Genomic DNA, 13,889 nt, shown 5'->3' on the forward strand with positions numbered 1-13,889 from the left:
CACTGTTCCAGATGACAGTTTATTTCAATGTGTCTCTTTCAATAAATAAAAGATAAAACTCCCGGAAGTGTACTACAAAAGCAGCCATTGCTGGGTCCTGTACACTCGGGACTGTGCAGTTGTCTCGGCAAGGCAGGCAACCACAGGCAGTGTACCCAAGCTAGCCAGACACCAGGGAAGCCCCTTTGAAGGCAAACCAGACAGGTCTCAGAACAGAAGGGTATGTTCAAGTGCCATTTCTGAGTCCTGTTTCTGGACCCTGTATGTGCCGAATACCCATGTAGAATACACATTTAGGATTCAGCCCCTAGACCGTTTCACCTCTGGGGCCAGGGTGCTGCTCTTTAATCTTCCACGGTAGCCACACCCACATGGTAAGGACTCTGAGCAGCCCTCCCATTTACTGGACCAAATCCTGAGACGCTGGTGGGCTTGAAGCCGACTCCCTACCTAACCTTACCGGGTTTCATTTCAGGGATAGCGTGGTGTGCTTGTTGGCACAGCAGTGTGGACAGGCCTGGATTACTTCTGGAAAGGCCTATCGCATCACTGGAACCTCGAGTCAGAGGTGCTGGTGGCACATGGGACTTAGTGCTTTGGTGAGGGCTTTTGGCACTAAGTGACATCAGTGGCAGAGAGGATCCCCAACATGAGGACAGAGCCCAGGCCAGCATACTCCCACTCACATTATTATGTCTCTGAGACTGAGAACTTGGGTTTCCCACGTGTGGTCAGAAAGGCACTATGTGCTTCTCCTAATGCTCACAGGACACCATCTGGCTCCTGGGCCTCTGCATGGTCAGGACAAGGGACCATCAGAGGACCCTGTAGAGGGTCCGGGTCACTGGGGACCAAGGGTGTCCCCAGGTACACCTATCAGTCTGCAGATGGTCATAGGGGTCGGGCTGCTGGACAAAGGTGAGAAGAGGGGCCGGAGTGTACCTGAGAAGGGGGTCTCAGGGAAGATAAACAGCAACGACCCATCTGTGGCACTGTAGAATGAGAGATGACCAGCTTCATAGTCCAGGAAGATCCCCACTCGCTTGGGAGGGTCCCGTAGTGGGGAGAAGGCCCGCTCAGTGGAATTATAGAAACTCCCCAGGAACACCAGGATCCAGAACCCGTTGCCAGCAGACAGCTCCCCCTTTTCCTTCCTGTTGACATTTTCTTTGCACACGCCAAGCGCCCAGCTGGTACGGTCCCCGACTTCTACCTCCCAGTAGTGGCGGCCAGAGGTGATGCGCTCCTGGCCTAGCACGCAGGGGCCTGGGTCAAAACGCTCTGGGCTGTCAGGCAGGGCCTGCCGCTGGACGCCACGCTGCACACTCCTCCGGTCCTCAGATAAGACCAGCTCTGGGTTGGCAGTGTCTGGATCCAGGGTTATGTCCCCTGTGGAGAGATCGACCACACTCCCAAGTCAGCCCCCATCCGCTCTGGCCATCAGCCAAACAATCCCAGGCAGTCCATGCTGCTTTTTGCTAGAGCCTGAGGCTTTAGTAACCAACCCCAGTGGAGAACTTTCCCTCCCTGGGAAAAAACACCTACTCCGATCTTAACTCAGAATATTCTAGAAACCGGTCCTACATCTACTTAGGACGACAAGAGGGCATTCTGACTGCAATTTTTGAGAAGGGGTCTCGTGTAGCCCAGGATGGACTTGCTTGCCGCATAGCCGAGGGTACCTTGAGGTGTGGATCCTTCTGCCCTCACCATGTCTTGACCACTTTCTACAATTGTTCTTTCCTTCCATCTCCAATGGAAGACTGGGTTTGGGCCACAGTGGCACCCTGGGCCTCCCAGGGAAACAGAGACCTGCTCAGGAGGCCCTCCCAGAGTCCCAGGTGATTTCTGGTCTACCTACCTCTGGGCCTGGTATGCCCCCCTCTGCCCTGCGCCTTTGGCTAGAACCAAGGACAGCAGTCCCCCAAGGTTTAGCAACAGAGTCCATCCCCAGCTCCTGAGGATTTGCCAATCCTACGAGTCCCCTTAGATCACACCTGAAAGCTGCCAAGTTGGCTCAGGTGGGACCTGCTGATGATGTCAGGATGGGGCTGGTCACCACAGCCAGCTGTGGGACAGAAGCGTGAGAATTTCGGCCTCATTCACTGGCTCCAGGGAGTGGAGAGGAGCTGGGGTCAAGTTTGCTCACAGTGATCTGGCACACAGTGCCCACAGAACAGAACCTCCCCCAAACTTCTCAAAGGTGGGGCCCAAGGGGACTCTGAGCTGGGGAACTCATCAACGTGCCAGAAGGGTGGTGTACAGTGAGGGCAGGGAGGCTCAGTGCCCATCCTCCATCCCTGCCCACGCATCTCTTCCTTAACTGCAGCTTTTATAACGGTTAATACTAAGCAAAGTGCCTCCTGGATTTTGTGAGCCACCCTAGTAAATTATCTAACATTAGGTAGGAGCTGTGAGGGCTTTGGAGGAAGAGCAGGGAGACAGAAACCTGGGCATCCCCTGGGTCCTGCAAGCGGCACTGAGGTAGGGCAGTCTTGTGGGGCCGGGCCTGATGGACAGCTGCTTGGCTTGGAAAATATCCACGCATGGCAACATGTCTAGGGCAAAGGGAAGTTTCTAGAACTGCTGCTCAAAGCTACTGAATCCATCTCAAGTCCTGGGGTTCCTGACAGCTCTGCCCCCAGGACTGAACACCCACCTCGGAACTTCCGTAGGGTCTCCACCAGCCCTGGGACCCGGCACACGGTCCTCAGCTCCATGGGCACTACCTCTGGAGGCTGCAGCTTCACATCCTGCACCCTACAAGGGACAGCTCAGCTTCATGCTTGGGGCCAGCAACTGGGCCCCACCCAGACCCTGCCCAGCTGCCTCATACCTGCACAGGGCGTCCTTAATGTCCTGTAGGAGGGAGAAAGTGTACACTCAGTACCAAGGCTTGTTACCTCATCCTGGGTCTCCCCAGATCACTCCAGCCCCATGTGGCAGAGACACACACAAGTGGGGTCAGGTCACAGTCCAGATATAGGGATGCTCCAGGGGTCTAGAGCCCTGTGGAGATATCTCCTGAAGGGTAGACTAGGTGCAGATCAAGTCCTGCCTTTTCCTCTCACTTACAGCAAATGATGGACCACTGTCTACTCTCCACAGAATCCCAGTGGACTCCCTGCTACTCTTAGGATAGGACCAGTGTGTGTATTTGCCCCATGAATGGGGTGTGCTGTGTAAGAGCCCAGCCCTGTGCCCCCACTGTGTCCTCTGCCCCTTCCCCTAATACCGCCTCCAAGGTCCACGGGTGCCCATCTTGGTCCCATGCCTGTTCATCCCTCTGTGTCTATTTATCTAACTGTAACAGTATTTCATAGTCAGGGGCCAAGCTGTGTCCCTCCCTCCCCCAAACCTTGGAATGTAACTGTGGTTCAAGATACAGACAGTCTGTCAAAGATTACTATCAGATACATCCCTATCGCTACTGATTAGAGAGGCCCCAAATGCCCCCAGAACACAGGCTTACCACTGCTCTTGGCTGCCCACCATAATTAGAAGGTAAGCCTCTACTGCTGAAGGCACAACACACTTTGGTCGCAGGTCACAGAGAAATCAAGTTGAATGGATCTGGAAATTACCCCCCTCCCCCATGGCTAGCTTTCACAGGACCAAAGTCATCAATGGACTCACTCAGAGGTATATCCTGGTGCAATGCCAACCTATGAGGCAAGATGTGCCCACCGCTAAATAGTGGCATGGAGGTTACGGGGTAACCAACTGGTGTTCATTGGATTTGAGGCCGGCTCTTCAGGAGGAAGGAATTCATGTCTAGTGAGGCTGGGGCGACCACAGGCCCCAGAGGGAAACCTACTACTGTTGATTTGCTAAGCAGACATTTGTCAAACCGCCCTCTGCACGTTTATGTTTATATCCATTAGTAAGTGCCGCTCTCAACCTCGGCCAGACAAGCTGCTCTCTGCCATAGGCGGCAGTCCGTGCAGAGCCTCTAAACCAGTCAAAGTGCCAGGGATAAGGGGCTGCTGAGTGCTCAACCCTAAATGCGGCATTTCTATCTGCGCGCACATCCCCACGAGGCTCAGGAGACATCACAGGAGAGAGGGGAGGGAGCAATGTAAGAGCTGGAGGATGGAGAGGAGAGCTGTGCAATGCCACCGTCTTCCGGACCTGACATGACCACTGCCTTAGGAGTTCACAGCAGCTGTGGTTACCTGCACAGGATCAAGCCAGCCGGTGAGTCCGGCACGGCGGGGGAGGGGCTCATCAGGCTGCCGCCCGGTGGTCCGGCACCAGCACATAGGGACAACACAAACCAGACTCGGATCATTTAAATAAAGGAGGATGAGAGAAACAGAAGGCACGAGGTGGGAAAAGCACGTGCTGGGGGTGTCAGAGGGAACGTGAGGGGTAGTGGGAGTGCACACGCTCATGATCTGGGGCATAGGTGTATGAAACTTAGAGAATCAAGATAACGTTTTTTTTTTTTTTTTGTTTTTTTTTTTTTTTTTTTTTTTTTTTTTTAAATCAGAGCCAGGCGGTGGTGGCGCATGCCTTTAATCCCAGCACTTGGAGGTAGAGGCAGGCAGATCTCTGTGAGTTCGAGGCCAGCCTGGGCTACAGAGTGAGTTTCAGGACAGCCGGGGCTACAAAAATCACTATTAAAGCTCTTCTTGTAAGGCACTCCTCACATTCATTTTCCCGTGGATGGAAAGACGTTGGGGGTTGGGCCACTTATTCCCTGCTTGGCAGCTGCTGGACTTTCCCTTGTGGTCCCAACTACGCTGACATCATCACAGCACTCCACACCGTCTCCCGACTGCTATGCAAAGATGGCAGTAGACCCCCATTGCTCCTAAGGTGCGGCCTCAGCAAGAACAGCCTGTAACAGATTTTGGCCTCCAAGGACTCTGGGTGGCACTTCCCCGTGGCCCAGTGGGCGGTGGTGACTGGTGCTCCGAGGCCAGGCTGCGATGGATATAAAACGCTATCTCTGGCTATAAAACAGGCTGTGGCTCACATGGTATGCGGGTTCAGAGGCATCCTCCTGCCCACTTCCCTGGTGGTCCACCAGGCCCCATGAGAGGCTCCTTCCTAGTGCTCTCTTCTCTAATTGTAGCGGCCCAGGCTGAGCTGGGAACACTAAAGCAGCAACAGAGTCAGCAGACGCTGCCCAGTCAGCTGGCTGAGTGTGAAGCAGCAGCCGAGTGGTCAGAGCAGGAAGAAGGTGGCTATAGAGGCAGAGGGACAGAGCCACGGCAGTCAGCCTCCGCCCAAACACAAATGGACCCAAGATACTGGAAACTTCAGGCCCTGGCTGCCAGCGAGAGTTCTGGGGAGATGTCTAATCTTTACAGTCAAGGGTCTGAGTGAGACCTTGGGCCAAGAGCTCAACACTGGCTGGTGTTGAGGGTCAAGGAATCCTGATACCCAGGCCTGTCTGGATGGTGGGGGAGTCTCTACTCCCTAGGCCCACGAGAACAGTAACACTTGCAGGTCCAAGGCTCCTGATGTCCTAGACCTACACACAAGGACACCAGAGCGTCACGCGCTGTGGCTTGCTGCTACTGCTCACTCCTGCCAAATGCCAAGGGAGATAAAAGCTCCCTGCCAATCCAGGATCTCCCTCTCATTAGAGCAGACTCCAGTCAGTTGATGGTAACAACAGGATTGGTGGCTTGAGTGATAGGTGGGAACATGAGAGAAGATGGATGTCCTTGAACCAGGAGAGAGGCCTCCAGAGACGCCAGCCTCAGTGATTTGGCTGGGTTGACTGTCTTCCTAGGTATGTGGTAGGAATTTGGGTCCCGTGAAGATTTGTTAAGAGGTGGTGTGACCTTTAAGAGGTGCCATCTAAAAGGAAGTGTTGGCGGCTTACCTTTGGAAGGAATTAATATAATGCAGTTCACATGGACCCTGGAGAGCTCTTACGAGAGTTAACAGCACGCTGGCCCTTTCCTCTCCTTCAGCCCCCATCTCACTGAGCCCTTAAATCTCCCTTTACAGTATGACGCCACTGCCGTAACACGACCCAGCCAAGGTGTCACCTGCCCAAGCTGCTAGCATGCTGCTTGGACATTTGGCCCCCAGCCTCCGGTATTTCACAGCAACAAAATAAACCAACACACCGGCGCTGCTGAAGCCCTTGTCCTCTACTTCTAGTCCCTAGAATCAGAAGGAAATAAAGATCTGTGTGTCAGGCACTCAGCCGATGGTACTTTACGTGGCAGTAGAGCTGAGGGACACATGCAGCTCCCACAAGGCTTGGCCTTTTTGTCAGACACGGTAAATAGGATACAGTCCCTGTCCAGGGAGAAGGTCCCTGAAGATGGGATCATACTTGCAAGTTCTGTCTGGGGGACAACAGATCACAAAGACCTCAAATGGAGGGCTCCAAAGCCAGAGGTGAATTCCCTGGAAGATATAGGGGAGGATGCAGGGGCAAGAGCCTGGAACCATGAGTCCAATGCAGGCAGAGCAGCTGAAATCGTCTGTCTCCCACCCATTTGGAAATAGGTGTGTTGGGGGTATTGGTGGTCACATGGCCTGAGGTAAGGATGGCACAAGGCCTTCCTTGCTGGGGTGATAGGAAAGCTTTGGCCTCTAGAGTAGGAAAGGGGCCTCCTCAGATACATCTATTCAGGGGAAAAGAAAAAAAAAAGCCAACTCTGTGCTACAGAGCATGTCAGCCTAAGGGGCTATCAGCACACATGGATGGATTCCAGGTCCCCCAGCCCTCATCTATGCATGACACCTGCCCAGAAGGCCAGAGGTGACCACACCAGGCCTTAGAGACCTGGCAGAAGGACCCTGCAGACTGGGGCTGAGAGTGGAGACCCCCTGAACCTCCCCCTCTCCCCCTAGACAATGAACAGTGGTTCACAGGGACAGAATGAGGCAAGCTGCTCCTCACCCCAAGCCATGGGCAAAACCCGCCCCAGCATACAGCAAAGGCTTTCCTGTGAAGCTTGATGGAAGAGGGGACGGGGGAAGGAGGAGCAGGTGGGGAGCAGGCAGTAGTGGGATAGAGTGGGGGAAGGATGGGGAGGGCACAGCGGCAGCTAGGCCGCCTGGTGGCGGGACATATGAGTGGATGGCCGAGACTACCACATACAAAAACAAATCCAAATCTGGTGTTCACACAGACCCCTGCACCCCCATTTCCAAGTCACCGTGTTTTCCTAAAACCTTCCAGCATTTTGTTTTCCTAGAGCCTAGGAGGATGACTTGGCTAACAACCTGTACCCTATCACGTCCGATGCGGCACAAGACAGGTTTGACTTTCCATGTCTCCTGTCTGTACCAGTGAGTCTCACTGGTTGCTCACATGGGTGTGAGCACCTCACAGTGGGTACACCACCAAAAAAACCCAAAGGGACCCTTTCACTAGCAATATACAGCAATGTATATTTATCTTCAAGGAGAGGCATAAGATTTGAATGGAACACACACACACACACACACACACACACACACACACACACACACACACACACACACACACACACACCAGGTGAGAGGCATGCCAGTGCATTTAATCTGCTTTGCTGACATAGACCTCTGTCTCCATTCCTCTCTGTTCTCCTAGCCCTCCCTCCAAGAGCTCACAGAGACGTTTCTATTTGTCAGGCTCTAACCATCTGACAGCTTGGTAAAGGTCAAAATCCCCAGGTGTCTCGTCCCAGTGAGCCACCTCCCACTACGTTCCCAGCCCCTGGGCTCCAGAGGGAGCACATCGCCTCTGTCCTACATGGAAGGCAGACAGCCAGTCTTAGACCCCATATCTACACACCAGGTAGATGGCATTGGGGTTTGGGGTGGCACAAAGCATAGCCAAGCCCCTAAGGAAGGGCAACAGTGGGCCCCACAGCCTGTATACAGCAGTCACCTCCTGAATCCCACTGATGCCCACTGGAGACAAAAGGGGAGACAGAGGCCCCGAGCCTGTTGAAGGGTCCTAGAACTGACTGCCACACTTTTCATGGTCACCCAGACTGCCCTGAGGCAGAGGACAGGGGGACCTGAGTGTTCTGGTTTGGGGAAAATGAATAGGAGCCGAGATTCAGGGAAGAACAGGATGGGAGCATACATCCTGGGGATAACTCTAGAAAAAGAAGAAGAAGAAGAAGAAGAAGAAGAAGAAGAAGAAGAAGAAGAAGAAGAAGAAGAAGAAGAAGAAGAAGAAGAAGAAGAAGAAGAAGGAAGAAGAAGAAGAAGAAGAAGAAGAAGAAGAAGAAGAAGAAGAAGAAGAAGAAGAAGAAGAAGAAGAGGTGCGAAGGGACCTGCTACAGCTGAAATGTCTCCGTCAAGACACACATCAACATTTAATCCCTACCATGAGGTCTTACGAGGACTTTTCTGGAGTAATTGTCCTGAGGGTTCCAAGAGCCCCTATCAGAAGCTGTTGCTGACCAACTCCCCAGTCTCACACTGCGATAATAGAAAATGATGGTACGGCCCCCCACAAAGATAACCTGACATCCAGCAGGGAGTAGAGATCACAAACTGAAAGGGCTGGGGTGGGAGTCCTGCTGAGAGCCCTCAGGGGTCCAGGAATAAGAATGAGTAATCAGTGAGGGAAGAAAGCATCCCTCCCCCGCAAAGCACACAGGCTGATCCACATCCACTCTGCTGTGCCCATAGAGAACAGCAACTGTGGCCAGCCAGCCTGAGAAAATGGGACTTCTCCCGAGGTCTGCCTCACTGTATGCCCTCATTTTGCACCTGTATACTCAACCAACTGTGGATTGGAAGTAAAACCACATCTGGACTGAACACATGACGTTTGCCCTTCTCATGATCCCTTAAATATAGAGCAGCAGCTGTTTAACAGATGCTCAGAATCTTCAGAACCTCAGGTCAGCCAGTAGTGACTGAAGGCAGGCAGAGGAAGTGTGAGCTGATGCATGAACACTGCGCCCTTTCATTCAAGGAACTGGCGCACCCCCACTGGGAGTCTGTTATGGACAAGCTCTGCCAACACTTTCTTACTCTGAATCCTTTGCCAGGTGCCCCCTCCCCGCTCTCCACCCCCACGCGCCCCCCCACGGAGCATAGTCTGACACATCAGGTAGCAGCATGGCCTGCATGTGGTCAGTGGTGGATGCAGAAGGCATGCAAGTGGCTGGGACTTGGGGCTGTACTGCATGCCCTGTGGCGACCCCGCAATAGGAAGATGCAGACCCTGTGTGTCTGGGGAGGAGTGGGGTGAGGGGTGCACACCTGATGCTCCCCAGGGGAGTACCGTGGACCCCTAGGACACGCCACCCAGCCCACTCACCTGCAACAACCCCAGCGCTGGCAGCTGGCAGCGGTTTTCAAGCTCTGAGATGAGGGCTCCCAGCTGCGCGCTTTGCTGGCCAAGCCTCGTGGCGCCTTCGCGCAGCCGCGGGAGCACCTCCAGCTCCTCTTCCTCCAGCTTCTGCAGCAGCTGTTGCTCCTCCTCTGCCAACAGGCGGCGCAGCCTCTCAAACTCACCCAGCACATTCTGCCGCTGGCTCTCCACCATCTTCTGTAGGGCATAAGAAAGACAGCTGAGGGCAAGGCCTGATGCTAGACCAGGACTGACCATTTGGGGGATGACCACACCCCAAATCTACCACCCTAGGCTAGTCAGACACAGAATATACTACCAGGAGCCGCCTAGAGTTCAAGAGCTGATGGCACATCCAATCTGTCACCCATGGCTGCCCAGATACGTAACTGACAACTCTGGGCTATTGGCAACCCAAACCCGCCCCTTGTGCCATCAGACCTCCCATCTACCACCTGTGGCTACCCAGACTCAAGATCCATTCCTGGGACCAGCCACACCCAACATCGACCACACAGGCCCCCAAGCCCATCCCCAGATGTCAGCCAGACAAATCTGCCACCGCAAAGCTAAACAGACCAAATCTACCCCAATGCCAAATACCTCCCTGACCCCTAGATCCACTACTGGAGACCTCCCCATAACCTGGGCCTGCTCCTGACATCCATCCAAATCCATCCTTGGGACCCCTCATGTCTGCTCCCTCTATGACCCTGAACTCAAGCATGCCAGGACCCCAGGTACTTAGTGCAGAGCAGAAGGACAGACTCCAACTTTGGCATCCTCTATTACACACACACACACACACACACACACACACACACACACACACACACACACACACGCATGCACGCACACATTCTGGGCTGACCACAGGGTGTTTCAGGCTAGTCTGGCATCCAGCCGCTGACTCGATGCTCCCGCCTTCACCCCAGACCCAGCACCTGCCTGCCACAAGGCACAGGTCTCCTCAGCCTGGGCTTGGAACAGCGTCGCATCCTCCATTTGTTTCCGCAGGTGCTCCAGTGACTTCTCCAGCCTCCCCTGGTGGGACGGAGACCAGGCGGTGCCATGAGAATCCCAATCCGCATCGGGCCCTACAGGTAGGGCCCAGACACAGAAGTCTGCCTTTCCCCTCCTGACCTCCTCTGCCAACCTCTTCCCTGTTGGGCCAAATGAAATCTGTCCAGATGATGGCAGGATACAACGCTCCCCACTGGCAGGTATCCTCCTGATTCGGCAGTAACCCCTCTAGTGACCAAGGCTGCTCCTCCCCAAATTCACCAAATGTCACAGTCAAGGTTTCTCCTTATTTTCAGTGCCAGCCCTGCGTCCCTAACGCGGCCCTGCTCACCTCTGCAGAGCAGACAGCGTGTTCCCTGCTTGGTGGGCACATCCAGACTCCCTCAGCAGGACACACCCACCAAGCTGGCGCTGAAGACTGAGCTTTCCCCCCTCGAGGCCACTGTCCCCTCCTCTTCCTTCCACCTGTGGTCACAAGGGGTCACAGCAAGTCAGAGGCTAAGGCTTGAGTGTCCCCAACAACTCCTCAGTCGAACACCTGACCACCTAGGTGATGGTCTAGACTTTTGGAAGGTGATTGGGATATGCGAGTAAGGCCCTCTGGATGGGTTCTGAGAGTTCCTGCTTCTTCCAGGTGAGAACACAGCAAGAACAGGGCCACTTGTGAGCCGGAAGGCAGCCCTTACTAGACATGCCTTGACCCTCGACAGCCTCCAGGGCTGTGTACCATAGCTGTACCATAGAATGTACCACGGGAGTTCAAACTAGATGTGGATATGACTTCCCACCCCAGCACTTTTCCCGGTCCCTCGTCGCTGGCTCTGTTTTCCCAGGCTGGACCTGGACCCAGCTTCCATTTACACTTTCTTGCAGTTTTGTGTACCACAGAACGGCAAACATTCCTATAAACAGGCCAGCTGGGTCTCCAATGGCGTCTGTTTATATCAATCCAGACCTTATCAACTCCAGGCCTGGGCACGGTGCTGGGGGAAATCCTGAAGTCAGTCAGGGAGGAGAGATGGAACCTAGCTGCCAGCTGGGCTCAGTCCTCATCAGGGCTACGGTAGAAGCCACAGGCCTATCCCAGATGCTGCCTAACCTCTCCTGAAAATTCAGGCCCCTCTTGTCACTTGGCCCCATCATCATGTACCCTTCCAGCTTGTGTTCCAAGCTCTGCCCAAGTCTTTCCAGGGTTTTCTCCTGGAACCCTGGGCCTCACGCATGCTAAGTAAGTGCCTTACCACTGAGGTACAACTCGCCCTCTTTTTCTTTTGTAACATGGTCTTACTAAGTTATCTGCGCTGGGTTTGAACTTTGAACTCTGTAACCCAGGTAGGTCCTGAACTTTTGATTTTCCTGCCTCAGCCTCCTGAGTAGCTGGAAAGACAGATATGAGCCACTACACCCGGCCACTTTCTCATTTAAAAAAAAAAATTACCTTTATTATTTTGATTATGTGTATGTCTGCAAGCGGGCTGTAGAGGCCAGACAAGTCAGCTCCCCTTAGAGCTGGGGTTACAGGCAGCCATGAGCTGTCAAGCGTGAGTGCTGGGAACTTGAGCAATTTGGAAGAGCAGTAAACACTACCTGAGACATGTCTCCAGCCCCCATGTCCCCATTTTCAATGCTAAGGTCAGGGGCAGCACTTTAAACAGAGTAAACTTGTGAAGCAGCACTGTGTGTCCACTTTGGCAAAAGCTTCAAGTTCTGGTTGCACACAAGCCTATCATTGGTTAGGTCCTGATGCAGACTTCCTACCTTGGGTGTGGTGAGAACTTCGTGAAACCCAGGGGGCCCTGGGGCAGGCCTGGGTTCTCCCCTCAACTCCCAGTTCCTGCCTCTGTGAACCCTCCTCCCATCTCTCTGGTTTTACTGGAGAACTGGAGGCTCCCCTCTGGGTACTATGACTCATGGCCAGAGCCATGAGTGAACTTGTCACCTGAGCCATGGAGGCCAGCGTGACCCCGGGGACCCCCATCCAAGTGAGTGGAGGAATGACTCACTGCGTACCCACTGGTGACAGGTAAAAGCCATCTGCTGATTTCCTGGTGTCACCTGATAATGCAAGCTGTGTCCCCACACCCAAACCTGCCCGGGTGCTGTGAGGTTTATGTGGAGGTGCGGGTGACTGAACAGACACGGATACACAGGCGGGCAGAAGGCAGAGCATCGATTCTGCAGAAGACAGACACTCCCTCTGTCCTTAGCCTCCTAATTCCTAGACAGGTCCGTAACTGCTGACACCTGGAAGTCCAGGTCTCCTTCTGGTAACTCTACACAGTTTGGATAAAAGCCCCAGGGTAACTGCTTCTCTGATTTTTCTCTTTCCTCCTGTGAAGCCCTAGGCAGGAGAAATTTAAAGTGTTACTTTAACTGTAATTGTTAAGTTCGGATAATGAACCTGACAAGGAAGAGGCCAAGGTTTTTCTTCTTTTGTAATAGAACAGCTTTAGTGTTGCCCGGCCAGGATTTATCATGTCACTTCTGGAGAGATGTGGGTCCCTTTCAGCACCACCAAGGGGCTTGCGGTAGCAGGAAGGAAAGCCCGCTGGACCAAGCAAAACAAAAAACCACAGGGATATCTCTGTCTATAAGCTCCAAACCCCTGTGCTGAAATCCAAAGCAAAGGAAACTTGGTGCCTGATTTATTCTGGTTACCGGAGTTCATGCTGGGATTGGTAACACACCGGCCAAGTATCAACTCTGACGTCGGCCAAACTGTTAAATTTCACAGTGGCCCCTTCAGTTCTCCCAGCCCAGTCAGGACTGACTACCAACACCCAGTTTTTCAAGAATGCCGGTGCATCCCATCCTGGAATAAGACAGGCTACATCCGGACCCCGTCACGGGATCAGGTTAACTGTAACTCACACTCCCTCACCCAAGGAGGGACACAGTGCCAGGACATCCCTTCGCTCCAGGCACGGACCGGTTGCACTTGGCGGAACGCACCTTGAGGTCTTCGGCCGCATCCTGCAGCGGCCGTACGCGGTGAGCCCAGTGCTCCGAGCGCTCGCAGGTGGGACACAGAAGGCAGAGGTCGTCGCCGCAGAAGGTGGCCAGCGGCTCGCGGTGCGCCGCGCACACGCCCTGCGGGACGGGCGACGGCGGGTGCAGGCGCCGGGCCATTTCTGCCATTTTGGCGAGCGGTCGGTTGGGTCGCAGGTTCCTCTGCGCCGACAGCTCGCGGCACTCGGGGCACGCGTACGGGCCCTCGGGCTGGCCCCAGCAACGTCGGATGCACTCGCGGCAGAAGTTGTGACCGCAGTCGGTCATCACCGGGTCGGTGAAGTAATCGAGGCAGATGGCACAGGTGGCCTCCTCCTGGAGGTTGGTGGACAAGTCTGGGGCGGCCATGGTGCGGGCGGCAGCGCCTTGGATCAGGCTCTCCGCGGCGCGCGGGGATCGGGCTTCTCCGCCGCGGGGGCGTAGTGGGCACGGGCCGGGACCAGATGGCCAAACTCCGGGCCTCCCGTGTAGTGGGTACGCCCGGTACCAGGCTGGCAGACTTCCGCCGGAAGAGGAACAGCGGCGGAAGCAGGAAACTGGTTATTATTATGTTTTTTGGAGCCCGCTTTTGTCGTGGATTGGC

At 54.3% G+C, this 13,889-nt stretch overlaps 1 protein-coding gene across 4 annotated transcripts; it reads right to left on the reverse strand.

The window, feature by feature from the left end:
• Positions 1 to 13,798, reverse strand: Trim11 (tripartite motif containing 11). 4 transcript variants are annotated; one of them, XM_052757451.1, is made up of 6 exons: positions 13,250 to 13,795; positions 10,223 to 10,318; positions 9,242 to 9,469; positions 2,837 to 2,859; positions 2,660 to 2,760; positions 1 to 1,389 (listed from the first exon to the last, which is right to left on the reverse strand). In XM_052757451.1, the coding sequence occupies exons 1-6, from the start codon at positions 13,652 to 13,654 to the stop codon at positions 842 to 844; spliced, it is 1,401 nt and encodes a 466-aa protein (XP_052613411.1). In that variant the 5' UTR covers positions 13,655 to 13,795; the 3' UTR covers positions 1 to 841. The 4 variants fall into 4 exon arrangements, with proteins under 4 accessions (XP_052613411.1, XP_052613410.1, XP_052613409.1 ...); XM_052757450.1 differs by having other exon boundaries at positions 9,242 to 9,472; positions 13,250 to 13,794; XM_052757449.1 differs by lacking the exon at positions 2,837 to 2,859 and having other exon boundaries at positions 10,223 to 10,371; positions 13,250 to 13,798.
• Positions 13,799 to 13,889: the final 91 nt, after the last annotated feature.

Source organism: Peromyscus californicus, unplaced genomic scaffold (assembly GCF_007827085.1).
Source record: "Peromyscus californicus insignis strain IS unplaced genomic scaffold, ASM782708v3 Scaffold_3__1_contigs__length_106647218, whole genome shotgun sequence".
NCBI classification, from domain to species: Eukaryota; Metazoa; Chordata; class Mammalia; order Rodentia; family Cricetidae; genus Peromyscus; species Peromyscus californicus.